This window comes from Gobio gobio (assembly GCF_949357685.1).
Source record: "Gobio gobio genome assembly, chromosome: 15".
In the NCBI taxonomy this organism is placed as follows: Eukaryota; Metazoa; Chordata; class Actinopteri; order Cypriniformes; family Gobionidae; genus Gobio; species Gobio gobio.
In genome coordinates this window covers 18,813,108-18,828,256 of record NC_137108.1, presented here as the reverse complement: position 1 = coordinate 18,828,256, position 15,149 = coordinate 18,813,108, and the positions used below count along the sequence as shown (strand labels likewise).

At 38.6% G+C, this 15,149-nt stretch overlaps 1 protein-coding gene across 3 annotated transcripts in view; it reads left to right on the top strand.

The window, feature by feature from the left end:
- fam131bb (family with sequence similarity 131 member Bb) overlaps window positions 1-15,149 on the top strand; it is an 82,193-nt gene that overhangs the window by 60,068 nt on the left and 6,976 nt on the right. For all 3 annotated transcript variants that reach the window (XM_079837521.1, XM_079837522.1, XM_079837523.1), the window contains 2 exons: window positions 416-726; window positions 7,221-7,478. In XM_079837521.1, coding sequence (XP_079693647.1) covers window positions 416-726; window positions 7,221-7,478 — 569 coding nt within the window. The remainder of the gene's footprint in view (window positions 1-415; window positions 727-7,220; window positions 7,479-15,149) is intronic.

The following is a 15,149-nucleotide window of genomic DNA, read 5'->3' as shown; positions in this document are numbered from 1 at the left end:
TGAAGATGTTCATAACTAATCTATTTGTTAAACTCATTAATAATATTGACTATAACGTGGCTCTCTGGAATACTTGATTCTGATTGGTCAGTTGTGGCATTCTGACCCAGGCAACTAATTTGCTTCATACTGTAGCTGTGCTATAGTCTCATTTCTCTCATGTCACTCTGGGTTCTCTTTCTTCTAACATAATAAAAGAATTTCATCTCAGATCAATATTTCATGTCCATTTATTTATTTATAAGTACCAGTGTACCATAATCACCAGACGACAACTCAGATCAGCACAGGCTGTGTGAAAAATGATCTAAGATTCTGATCTGAGAGAAAAATATACAGAATGTCACCCATAAAGTTTTCATTTGTAATGTTTTTTTTTTCTCTCTTTCTCTCTCTCTTTTATATGCTCTTACAGACCAGATAGTGCACCATTCCTCTACAGAGGTTTGGCCCCACAACTACGTCTCCCAAGGTCTTTACTGCCTTTCTTCCTCTGATGCTTGGGAGCCAATAAGTAATGAACAGTCAGGTGTGGCTTCTCCTGCCACTGGCTCATATGTCATGGCAGTCGGGAATGAGGGTGGATATGACCCGAATACAGGAGCTCAATTCCTGTCCCAACAGCAACAGCAGCAGTATCAGAACCAGATACATCAGATCCAGCACCTGCAGCAGATGCAGCAATACCAGCAGCAGCAACTACTGCAGTATCAACAACAGCAACAGGTGAGTGAAAAAACTGCTTTAAGCCTCGGCTGGTGCATTACAGGTGAGTCATAAAACTACAAATCCCATGAGGACTGTTTCACACTGCACACGTAAGCAGTGCTGGGAATATTTATTTCATCATCCACATTAACAGGAACAGAAGTGTTGGTGTGTCAAAATCATGACACTCTTTTTGTCCGGATCTATTCATTTATTAAAAACACTTCAAAAAAATGCAAATTCGCTGAATGAATACACTTCAGTAATCAGAATTTTTTTCATTTCTGAATTTAAATAAATGTTGATCATTTTTACGAGGTTACAGTGATACAACTCTCCTGATATCATAATAAAGAAAAATAATATTGAAAGTTGTTTGACAAACAAACACTTCACAATAAGGTCCCTTTAGTTAACATTAGTTAATGCATTGACTAACAAAGACCAATACATTTGCTACAGTGTTTATTCATCTTCGTTAAAGGTCCCATGGCATGACATTTTTTTTAACATTAATATGAGTTCTCCTAGCCTGTATAAGGTCCCCAAGTGGCTAGAAATTTCAATAGGTGTAAACCGAGTTCTGAGTGTCCTGCTCTGCCTTTGAGAAAGTGAAGCTTCAGACGAGCCGATCTGGAATCTTACCTGTGTGTCGTCATACGGGGAACGGTAACCTCTATCATTCAAGTTCATGCAGGTTCTTACTAAATCGTTTAATACTGTTTATGCGTCAGTGAATCAAGCCAGTGACTAAACAATCAACTTTACATCGTTTCTGTTAGTAGCATGAAACAAATAAATTTTTTTATTAAATGTCATGTCATGAACTGGCTTTTTAATTTTTTTATTCTGTTGTCTGAGGTCAACTTATGACGTTTGCGTGGTTTTTATATTCAAAAACATCATAATGAATAAGTAATAGGCTATTTTCTGCCTTGGTTTTGAGGCTCTCTGAAAAACGGTCGGTTTTGATGGGCGTGCCGCACTGAAGACTTGGAAGTAAACACCCACGGCTAGGATTGGATGACATTTGCATATTTAATGAGCTTCTGCTCCCCTGTCAGTTACAGTGTGTGGCAAACGGCAACCGGAATGAATCGCCCAGCCCACAGCCAGGGCTCGCAAAATGTCTTTATCAAACAAACACAATGATTTATCTCTCATCCACCCGCGATTGATTGGAATGTTATTTCTGTATCATTTCGCCCGATCATCAGTGAATATAACCGCAAACCGTACACACACACACGCACACACACACACACACACGCGTGCGCGCACGTGCGTGTGTCGGCTGACCAGTGATAGCCGTCGGAAAAACACATAGCGAGCTGGCGTTGTTACAAGTCCGAGTCTGATCACGAATTAACCAATAACACCTTCTCCAGCCTGTGACAGCGTGCTAAGGTATGTAATCAATAGATATCAAACGATCTGTAACAATGCAATAGTAACACACATAAAAAACATGTTTTACTCACATAAGTGTGTTGCACCGTTCCTGTCGATCCAATATAGAAGGCACAGCATTGTGTTTTAATCTCAATATGTCTGCAAATCCAGTCTCGACCTGGATCTTGTTTACAATCGATTCCCTGGTGAAATTAAGCGAACAAACGCGCAATGTCTTACGCACATGAGCTGGAACCGGCATGTTTATTGCTCGGTAGCGACCTGTTTAGCTCCACGAGACGATTGGCGGGCTTGAGGTGCCGCTTCTGCGATCTAATATGTCAGTGGTCGACATATTGTGAGAGCTCTCGTTTTCTGGGCCTGGTGTCTATAAAAGCTTTTCTTTGACTAACAAGGCAGTTTTCAGCACTGAAACTTACAGGATATTCTTATATCACGATTAACTTTTATATACCAAAGGCTCAAGGGAAAGTTGATTTCTCAATTTATCACCCCTTTATAATTGTAATAATGCTATAATCAACACTTTCACGATTCGTTCATCTCGACGGCTGTGATGGTAAAAAAAACGTAGTAAAAGTATTCGAGAGGGTTCCACATGTTACAAAGTTCGTAGAATAAGGAGGAAGAAGACAGGGTCGGCGTGACTGGGACTGGGACTGTTTATTCAAAACTCTGATACAAACAAAACAAACTCGCGGTCACAGCGCTCTCAACAACTCAGTACAATATAACTTTATCAGCAATCTTTCTCCAGCCCTCCGTCTCTCTGGTCCACGAGTGCCCAGTCTCTCTCTCTCTGGCAGCGATTGCAGACCTCGCTAAACCACGCCCCCTCCGCCACATAATCTAATACTCATTTCAAATGCAAAGATGTCAGCCAATCACAACAGTGAGCGTTTTCACTGAAGTCTCACAGCAGACACGCCCCTTGAAACAGAGCATTCAAGCCAGAGGGTTTCAAACAAAATGCCTTTTTATTTCTAAATTATGAAATTTTGTGATGTAAAAATCATACTAACAATATAAGTGCACCTCAGGAAACATAAAATAATAAAAAATCCACGCCATGGGACCTTTAATGTTAATTGATAAAAATAAAGCTTGTTAGTTCATGTTCGTTAATGTTAATTAAATAACATTAAAGACCCTCTGTGGTGAAAATCAAGTTTTTATTGTTGCTTATGTCTGTCATGTTTTCAATTTGCTTTAAGACAAACCATGTGCAAATTCATAAGGGAACATCATTGCTGACTATTTTCTCCTTAAAAGACCAGTGAACCAAAGACTGAAACACAAACTACCTTGTAACCAATCACGTCAACGTGCGGACGGGCTTTAGCATATCATTAACTATTCTCTGAAGTCTCAAGAAAAGCCAGGTTATCCCGGCATATCTTTCTGTTGATATGAAAAATCGGGTGCATTAAGCAATATAGTGGGAGAATTATGTATATTGCGATAATATGATGAACTAAATGCCAAACTCCACTGACGTTCTATGATGTTCAAAGCCTTTAAGGACGCTGATTTTCGGAAGGCAGCTGTCTGACTCTGAGATGGCGAATGGGGACATGGTATGCGTAACATTAGCAACACATTATTAGCTGTTTGATAATGTAGTCAAGCAAAAGGCTAATCATATTATTTACCGTTATGTGTCCGACGTTGTAAAGAGCGATACCTGTGTGCAGCGTTTACTACAGTAACTTGAGTAAAAGTTGACCGAGGGGGTCTCTGAGCTGGTGTGAGTGAGTGGAGGCGGGGATCATTTGCATATTAATGGTTTTGTGTATATACTTAATGAAGCAAGGTTGTAGAGTTACATTCAAGCTATTTAATGGCATGAAGATGTCAAAAGAAGAAAAATAAGTTTTTTCACGGAAAAACGTTTAAATGTGATTTTAAGGGATAAAATGATTGACTACAGGAGGACTTTAACAGATACAACTTTTGATTTGAATAATGTATTAATAAATAAAACTAAGATTACTGACAAAAAAATGCTTTGGTAGTCTGTTAGTTCATGTTAACAAATGGAACCTCATAAAATGTTGCTGAAATTTTATTATAATTTATGCCCATGAAATATGTGAGCCTTCATCATTCACGCATGAAAGAAGGAATTAAATAAGTCTCTGCACCATCATCTCCTGTATTAGCAACAGAGGAGACATAAAATGTATCATAAAAAGTATCCATTTCCAAACAGTTCTTGGCAAATTAACATAAGTCTCCCATAAGGCTGTGCTGCAACAGATCTTATATTAGTATCAACAGGTGAGTTACAAAATTACCATTCCAATTAGCTTGTTTTGCATGTTCTGCAACAACATCTCTCGCTCTGCTGGCTAGAGCTTCATTTGGTGTTGAACTAGTACAGGTCCCAGTGGTCAGTTCAATAACGGCTTCAGTATCAGCAGTAAGAGCAGTAAAAATTTAATCATGTTCCATCATCCAGCCATTAACTAGAAGCCATTGATCGTCACAGTAATTGGGGTCTCACTGGAGCAAATGGGGAATATAATACTACAAATCCCATCAGCCTTTGCAAAAAGGGAAGGGGGTGTTGTTGTTTTTTCAACCACAATAAGAGCACAAGTCGGGTTCTGAAAGTAAAAAACTCCCATTCCCCTTTCTCCGTATAAACTTTTCAAGACAGGCCTAGCAAAAGCTCTTTGATGGCTAAACATTGATATATGCTGCCGTAGAAGACATTGGTCACAATAGCTGTGTCTCATTTAATTTAATTTTGAAGGCTGCTTCCTCCTGGGGATGCAGTATACAGAGTTTCCTCTGAATCAGAATTAAACGAAACGTCCTTTATAGGACACACAGGCGAAAAGGAGACAGGAAGTATCACGTTGCTATGCCAACACGTTCACAGTGTCGTTGCGCTCTCACATCAGTTAAATGAATGAAAATTAATAATTTAATATTTATCCATTTCTACAGTTAACAACAAATGAAATGGTTCTTGTCTTGCCAGCAAAGTATCTAGTACCTAGTACCTAAACGTTTAAAAATCACCAGAACACTTGTAATCCTGTTTACCACTGCTATCTATTGAGGTAATGCAACTTAAAAAACAAAAACAAGCTTGAAACTACTTACATTTAAAATCTTCGCTTGCATGAATATCTGCCGGCGCCGCCATTTTTTGAAATAATATTAAAATAAATACGACGGTTGTTAATGGCGACGCAAAGAATTGTGAGTTATCTGCAGCAGCAAAGGATACACCTCAAGCACTGTGAATTCCTGTGAAAGAAGGCCGCATTCAAAGGTCGCATTCGGTGTGTCCTACTTACTTTTCTGAAATGCCTCTGGAGGACGCAGCCTTCGAAATGAGACACAGCATGTGATTTCAGCTTAAAGTCCTCATGAAATTAAAATCGGTCTTATTTACTTTGTTAGCACACATTACAGGTCTTAGGGTGAACAATTAATCCATGCAAGTTAATACACAGAAATGTTTTTTTTTGCCATGGTAATCTTTAATCAAAATCTGAAAAGTAACTTCCGGTCTTGAATAGAGTTCCCTTTCCGATGACGTCAGTTTGTTCCGTTTCACTTGGAAATACGTCACAGCACTGAAATAAAATCAGTTGCAACTTCCGGTTCAATGGGACTTTAATGTTTAAATGTTACTATGGAAACATAGCCTGACGTCGTCATACTCAGCTTCTAGTCAGAATATGAGTCTGATACTGCTCCATTGGGCTGTGATTATGAGGCGTGTTTCAACCGAACTAGGAAAGAAAATGCCTCTGCACTCAATTGGATAGACCTACAACCAATCAGAGCAACGGAGTAAGTGATGTATGTTGAGCAACACATAGTTGTCATGCGGTAAAGGCGAATGCATACCAACAAGTTCTCCGTTTAGTAAACAAATTCAACCCAAGCGCTCTTTGGTGACGTAGATGATGACGTTACTGTTGATCATCTGTCCATCATCGTATAAATCCTGCGTGCCAAAAGTGATTGCCCATGAAATATTACAAATTAATTGGAAAAAACTATTTGACAAATATTTTTTACATTTAAAAGCTTTTTTTTTTTTTACTTTTTATCTAAAAATAAGATTTCATTTTTAAATTAAATTAAAATTATATAAATATATATTATATAAATAATTGTATTTGCTTTAAAAATGTTTAGATACTTTCATTCAAAAAAATTGACAATGGATAAATTTATACAAATTATACAATTATTTTTTTAAATATAATCACACACACACACACGCACACACACACATGTTTGTTTTTGTGAAATGTGAGGACATTCCATAGGCGTAATGGTTTTTATACCGTACAAACCGTATTTTCTATCCCCTTACACTGCCCCTGCCCCTAAACCTAGCCCTCACAGGAGGCTGTGCAGTTCACTTTCTGTGAAAAAAACCTTGTTCTGTATGATTTATAAGCATTTTGAAAAGTGAGGACATGGGTAACGTCCTCATATTTCACCCTCTTTTTGTAATACCTGTGTCATACCCATGTCATTATACACATTTATGTCCTGATATTTCACAAAAACATACACACACACACACACACACACATGTTGGGTTTTCATGTTTTATGGGGACTTTCCATAGGCGTAATGGTTTTTATACTGTACATACCGTATATTCTATCCCCCTACACTGCCCCTGCCCCTAAACCTAACCCTCACAGGAGACATTCTATATATATGTATAGTGAAAAAAAACCTAAACTATATTTGCTAAGTTTTTACTAATAATGATTATAAGTCAATAGTTTCATTAATCATTTCTTATACAATTGTCATTGCTGTTTTATGAGATACATAATTAATTCCTTATAATATTTTTTAATAAAATAAATACAAAAATATACATTTTTAACATTTTAATCATTTAAAAAAATTTTTTTAAATAATAATAATCATTATAATCTACGATTATCATTTTTTTCTGTAATCAAAGTTTGTAATTTTGGTTGCTGTTTGGTTTAGTTCTTGGCTTAGAACTTTCAGCTTTCCAAATGGAGAAAGGAAAGCTGAAAGAGTGGGCTGTCTGTTACTTTAATGGAAACTTGAGCTTTTTTTCTCCTTCTCTCTATTTGCAGATGTTGGAGCAAAGACTACATAGTGCCACTCATTCTTTACAAGCTACTCCCAACAGCACCATCCACAGCCTGCCTGCCCGTACTCATCCCCCATTAGTGGATCTGTGGGGGACAGTGGGGACAGAGACCTATCAGGCAGACATGATGGGCTACATGGGCATGCCTGTAGCAGTAGATGGAAATCTAACAGTCCCCACAGAGGAGGTGACGACAGATCACTCACCTTTACTGGAAACCCAGGAGGAGGAAGAGATCAAAGTGAGTGGGAAAGAAGTGAAGTGGCCCTTAAATGACACTTATGCCACACTTAAATATAGCTGAATGTCACTGAACTAAAAGTAAAATACCAAGTGATATCTTCAAACAATTGATGTTTGACCTTTTCTCAAAACTAACTTCATTTTTCTAGTTACTTGGAAATTACTTTTAACCAACTGTTTTTTTTAGTGGATGTGTGAAGTCAGTTCCCTCAAGTTCACACAGGTGCCATAGCAGAGTAACCACAGGTGTAGTTTATCACATTAACTATGAACATGATCCACTTACAACTGACAATCACACAGTCTCTGAGGGTATGTTTACCCTACAATGAAGTACTAAAAGATATAGACTGAACACATAATGCACATGCGCATATCTTCACCTTTTTCACAAATTTGTGTTTTTATAGTTTACATGGAGACAGTAACAGTATCCTTTTCAAAAACGTGCACTTTAAAACCTGTTTTCAAAAGTTTGTGTTTTCAGGCCGCCAAATGCTGTTGTCGTTTTGGCCTCTAAATCAGTGATGTTATTGTTAGCTAAAGCTAAAACGATTCAAAATTATTTCTGTTAATTGAAACACAACTGAAATAAAATAAATCAGAAATATTAGATGAAAAACTTAAACTGTTGTGAACTAACGGAAAAAAAATAACATTTGAAATACTAAAAATACTTCAACTTAAAGCTGCAGTCTGTAAGTTTTGCCTCTTTGCCTGCAATTGCAGTTATTTGCAGACTCCTTCCCTTCCCCTGTTTACAGATAAAAACATGCACATATATGCACACACATATGTATTCAAATGCACTTGCCTATAGGCTAAACACGTAATGCTTGCGTACATGCCGTCACAGTTTTCACAGATTCGCCTTGTTTTGGGGTTTGCCCGTGGATGATGATGGTTTAGTCTCACAACTATTTCAAAACCTATTTCATGGTTTGCGTTCTCGGGCCACCATGTGCTGTTGCCATATGGATGGGTGTCCGGAACGCATTGGGGGTTTTCTATTTTAGTTGCGGATGGTGTTGTTTAAGTGGCACCGAATTAAATAACTAATTCGTTTTTACAACAGAAATTAATCGATCAAAAACCTACTTTAGCTTTTCTTCTAAAGCAAAATTAATTTCCTATTATCACTGTAAAGCTTCTTTGAAGCTTCTGTGTTGTAAAAAGCGCTATATAAATGAAGGTGACTTGACTTAAAAATAAAAGTTAATTCAAAATATTAATAAATAGTATGATAGTATATAAATTATGATAAAATAACACTGATCCAAATATTGTCTTATTTTTGTAAAAGTTTACTGAATCTTTTGCTTTATCATTTAAAACCTAACAAACATCTATTTCTGTCAGCAGCTAGAAAAGTATGAATCCTGACTACATTTTCTGTAACTCCGGTCAGGTATGAGCTGCTGTGTATACATTTTCCAGCATTAAAGCTGAAGTGTGTCATTTCTGTGCCAATAGGAAACTGCAAAACTTTTCAAACAGGTTTTTCAAACAATCAACCCATCTCCTTTTGGTCAGGCAAAAGCATAGTCCCACCCCTAAACTAAACAGACTATTGTTTAAATTAATGTTTGTTTGTCAAATAGAGTCGCACGTTCCGTCATCATCAACATAGTTTCTGCTCTCGGACATTATATATATATATATATTTCATTTCATTTAAATATATATACAAATATATATATTCAATCCATATATTTTAGCATATCAAACAGCGACATTTTTGCATTTAAGGGCCTGTTCACACCTACCTTGTTTGGTCCGGATTTTCAGGTTTTTCAGTTTGGTCCGAATCAAAATTGCAGGTGTGAAACCTCCCCCAGACTACAGTCCGGACCAAAAAGACGAAATTTGGTCAGATGAAAAGAGGTAGTCTCGGTCCGGATCAAACTGAACAAAGGTTTGGTTCGTTTCTAGTGTGAAAGCATTTTCTGTATGGTTCGGACTTTCAGACCATTTACAGGAAGTTCCTGTTTATGTTTAAATATTATAATGTTATTTTTAAATTTCATCTAGGCTATATTGATTAGGGCTGTACGATTAATCGAAAAATAATCTAAACCGAAATTCAGAACCTCTAATCGACGTATTTTTCCCATGTCGATTAATTCGGTTTTAGTCACGTGACTCCGCCCCGTCAGTCACATCAAGTGCAGCTTGCAGGCACACAGAGAGATGCAGGAGCAGTTATCTGTGTTTATAGATGCCCAGAATCACTATAGTAACTGCATGTTTTACACAGTTTATACAGGTCAGTTAATTGCCGTTCTTATAGCCTATACGCGCTGCCAAACACACACACACAGAGACGGCGCGCGCAAGCCCCGAAGCCAGATCGCTTTCACTTTCTTCCTCATAAAGTTTGTCAAGTAAATGCATTTAAAGGCTTGAACATTTAAAGCGATTGTGCACTATTCAAAAACAACAATATGGAAAACGTATCCGTTCAGTGCTCAGCTTTTTTCTGTGACACAGAGAGCCGAGCCATGTCGCGTCTCTGACAACGCGCGCGTGCCCTGAAGGCAGACCTCTTTCACCTGCGTCCTCACAAAGCTTTGTCATTTGTATGTTTTGAGGCCTGCCAGTTTGAACATTAAAGCGATTTTAGACCATTAGATGTGTATTATGTTGAACTAATGCCTGATATATTGTGACAAACTAACACTCGCACATCACGTGAAGATCGCGCGCAGAGAGCAGCGCAGAAACGCAGTGTCAACGCTGTCCTGTGACTAAAGTAAAGTCACTAAAGTAGCTTAGAAACTCAACCGGTATAGGCATATATTTGAATACCTTTTGAAGTAAGTACAAACCACAGATTCAATCATAATGAATAGAGACGGTATGAGTAATTCACACACACAATCACTCTCTCATTAATGCATTCAAATAAATTTAATGTAGGCCTACTGTGTTAATTTATCTGTATCTGATGTACAACAAGCCGAAATCTGCCCCATAGACAATAACCGCTAAAAGTGAACCATTTCCTTCAAGTATTTTAAAATGGAAAATTTGCAAAAAATGGACAGCAAAAAAAAAAGCAAGCAAAATAATCGTTCATTAATCGTAATTGAGGTAAAATGTTCAATTAATCAAGGTTTTTATTTTTGGTCAAATCTTTACATCCCTAATATTGATTATGAAAAGTGAAAAGAAATGAAATTATTTTGACCACTTCATTAAGTTTTGTTTTGTAGAAAGCATTTCTTTAAAGTGAATTTCGTTTTGTGTAAATTGTATCTTAATTTTAATCAAAGTTTCATCAACCAATTGCCTGGATTTAATACATAAGAAGCAAATAGGCTATAGCAGACAACAATCAAAGCATTGCTCTTGAACATGTCTCATAAATAAACCGAAACTCAGCAGCTACTTGCCTCACAGACATGCAAAATATTATGTGTATAGAAAGCTTGAAATGTCTACTTTTAAACGAAAAAATTAGAAACGAAAAGAAATAGTCAAGCAATGCACACTGTTCACTAGTGGCAACGACATGCGCATGTTCATTCTTGTCAAAGACGCTGACATCAGACACAGGTCAATGTCAAGATGCAGCCCACATAGATAATAATGACAGGACGCAAGTATGTCATGTAAAGTTCTTTAGTGCGCTCGCATAATTACAATGTGAAACCAAGCCAAAACTAGCCAAATGTATAAAATGTATAAAAACATGAACTTTGGTTCGGACCTTGGTGCGGACTTTCAGGTGTGAAAACGCCCTAAGTGTGCATAAATGCGCAAGGGAAACCTTGAGTGTGAGGTAGGAGGGAACTCACAATGAATCTAATATCAAAGAAGAAATGATGGGGATGAAAAATAGTGAAATAATCTTCACCACATTCATATGGGAGTCGATGCCAAATACATACTGCTTATTAACATAAAAAAATTAACATGTAAATTAATTAGAATAATCTGACATTAATTGTGACCTCGAATCGATTAATTAGAAGTAATTTTTCCACCACCTTCGCATGACGTCATTACTGACAGTCCTATATTGGCACTGCAGATGATCCTGACTTTAGTTTGACCAAGGACGAACAGCTGAACATTCGGCAGTACACACCACCCAATCTTTTACCGTTTTTTGATTATTTGGACGTTTTGCTGGACATTGTAGTTGAAGGGGCAGCGGCGCTGCTCAAGCGCTCTAAATCCTTGTTTACTTTTGCCTAGCTCTGCACCTCGAGCCTCCGCTGACTGCGCACGCACCTCTCCAAACGGACGAGGCCTTTATACTCGACGCGCTCGCCGTTGTACTTTTCTTTGAAGTGACAGGGGGCGACTTGGAGTAATTGTCCTCTAATCCATCAGGAAACAGTGGTGAGAAGTAGTAAGGTACACACGTGATGATGTTTGTTTTCATTACACTTCAACAAACCCACACTACAAAAGAACCAAAGAATTGTGTAAAACCCAGTAAACCTTGAGATTATCACTTGTGACACTAGAACAAAATATATGGATATGAAAACATAAGTATCAAACTAAATTAAACAACAATCTCTTAAATATTTTCTAATTTAATTAAACTTTTAATTTCATGAACATTTTTCTCAAACATGGACCTTTATTTTCATTAAAGGGCTTATTTCTGCTAATGTTGGCTCATTTTTAAGCACAAATTGGGTCCTGTAAGTTGCTGGTACAGACATACATGCTCAGTCATAATCACCTCGAAGCTGTGCATCTTCAGAAATGGAGCCACATGCAAAATTTTCAAAAAATGAAATGGGATTGCAAGTGTGGGAATCGAGCCGGCGGTAGACAAGCTCTGACACTGCGGCTTTAGAATTGCGTTGCTTAGCATCCATCTGGCAAACCTCTGCTCCCTCCCCAACAAAAAGGACAAATTTATTCTCCTGTCCTACACAAATAAGGACTTTTCAAACTCTGCAGCTCTGTTTTTCACGGAAACCTGGCTGAATGAAGCCATTCCGGACGAGCGTTACATTTGCCGGGCTTCCAGCTGTTCGGAGTGGATTGCGACAGAATGAATGGGGAAATCGCGAGGTGGCGGGACATGTTTCTACATCAATAAAAAGTGGTGAACAGATGTAACAGTGTTGAAGAAGTTGTGTTGTCCCAATCTAGAAGCTCATCAACTGTAAGCCCTTCTACTTACCGCAGGATTTTTCCTTGTTCTTTCTCATGTGTTTACATTCCTCTGCAATCCTGTGTGAATGCAGCACTGCAACAGCTGGCGGCTCTGTTATAATCATTCTCAGGGACTTTAATGAAGCAAATCTCTCCCGTGAACACTTTACATGTCATACTAGAGACAGTAATATACTGGACCACTGCTACACCACAAAAAAGGATGCATATAATTTTGTTCCATGTGCAGTTTTGGGGCTCTCTTATCACTGGCTGGTTCATCTTATGCTGACCTACAGAAACTTAAAGGTCCCATGGCATGGCATTTTTCTATTATTTTATAATGTTTCCTGAGGTGTACTTATATTGTTAGTATGATTTTGACATCATAAAATGTCATAATTTAGAAATAAAAGGCATTTTTTCTATACTGCTGTTTGCCCTGTGGCTGAATGTCCTGTTTCAAGAGGCGTGTCTGCTGTGAGACTTCAGTAAAAGCACCCACTGTTGTGATTGGCTGACATCTTTGCATTTGAAATGAGTGGAGGGGGCTGCGAGCTGCTGCCAGAGAGACGGATGGACCTGAGTTCACTTCACATCAGTTCTCAGCATGTCTCAGTTTAGTGAACTGTTGTAGTTACTAGGATATACTTCAGGTTATTAGTTTATTTCTAGTCGGAGGGGCTGTCACTCATGTCAGAAAGTTAGTAACTTTAGTAAATTATGGATCAGAGCTGACTCGAGACGCAAACCGTTTAGAACGATTCAGTCCGATTTGGTGAACTGGTTCGGTTCACTAAAAAGAACCGATTCAAAAGAATGATTCGTTCGAGAACCGGACATCACGGAGACGGAGCGATTGCTAACAAAAAGTTATTTATAGTAACTACTGAGTTGTGAGAGCGCTGTCTGTCAGCGCGAGTTTATTGTGTTTGTATCTGAGAGTTCTGAATAAACACGAGTCCCAGTCACGCCGAGTCCGTCTTCATAATTATTCTACCAACTTTGTAACACATGCAAAGTACCATTACAGCGAGATGAACGAGTTACGAGTAAGTGTTGATTATAGCATTATTTTTAGATATTTTCCTATCATATGAAAAGCGTCAGTGAAGCGCATTGAGTACACAGCGCAAACAAAGACACAACAGCAGTAATCAAATGTAATCCAGTTTATTGTGGGGATAGCTGGCTAGCCTAGCCGGATACCCTCACGCTTACCCCCCTTCTGCTTAATCTCGCGCCGCGTTTGGTGCCTCTGCTGTGGGCCAGATGCAGTACTGGGGGTCGGGGATGTTGAAGGCCGACCGGCCAGTGCAGCCCGAGCTTCGCCGTGCGTGAGGTTTATCTCTAAAGAGATGTAAGTCTGCCGATGTTGAGCAGAAACGACTGTATGCACATTTTAGAACAGATAGACGCGACGAGGACGTACAAAAACACTGACTCACAAGATAGAAAACACCGTTCTGTCGGGAGAGAGAGAAGCCGCAGTGTGTGCACGAATAATAAATAATTAGCTACACATAAGAAATCAGTGATCACAGATCAGAAGGAACTGAAAAAAGACTTCTGTTTTCATTTGTACATCCAAACACTGAGAAACTGCCAGCGTTCACTCGTTCACAAGCCTTGATCTCTCCAGGACAAATATGGTGCTTGCATGGGTTTGCCAGATTCTCTGGGCGGAGGAAAGGGAGGTAACCGTTCCTGTTTGGACGTCAAAACAGGAGACTTCAGGATTGTCTAGTCTGGCCTGTCATTTTCTCAAAGGCAGAGAAAGACAGCCAGAACTCGGTTTTACACCGATCAACATTTCTATCCACTTGGGGACAATATTCAGGCTAGGGGAACTCATATTAATGTTGAAAAACCTCATAAAATGAAAATTTCATGCCATGGGACCTTTAATCACCTTAACCTGTAGTAAAGACTGTAAAGAGATGGACATTGGATGGAGCGGGTATAACAAGCCTGTGTACTGTGCACTGATTGGAGTATTTTTTAAGCTGCTGCTGCTACTGATCTGGACGAGCTCACAGAATACTGTAACATCATATATCAGTTTCTGTGAGGATATGTGCATTCTTACCAGAACTCATTTAACATACAACAATGACAAACCATGGTTCACAGCAAAACTCATACAACTTCATCAGGCCAAAGAAGATGCCTACAGAGGTGGGGACAGAGTGTTGTATAATCAGGCCAAAAACATACTGACAAAAGAAAATCAGAGTGGCTAAGAGAAACTACACTGAAAAGCTGAAAAAAACTGTTTTCAGCCAATGACCCTACGTCAGTGTGGAAAGGCCTGAAAGACATCACCAATTACAAGACACTATCCCCCAGCACTGTGTTGAATCAACAACTGGCTGATGACCTGAATGAGTTTTATTGCCGTTTTGAAAAACCGGGTCTCACACCCCACACCTGTCCTGACCTTTTCTCTATGTATTCATCAACACCTCCAGCAAACCCCCTTTTCCTCCCTCCTACACTTACGATCTGTGAAGAGGATATGTGCGGTGTCTTCCAGAAACAGAAG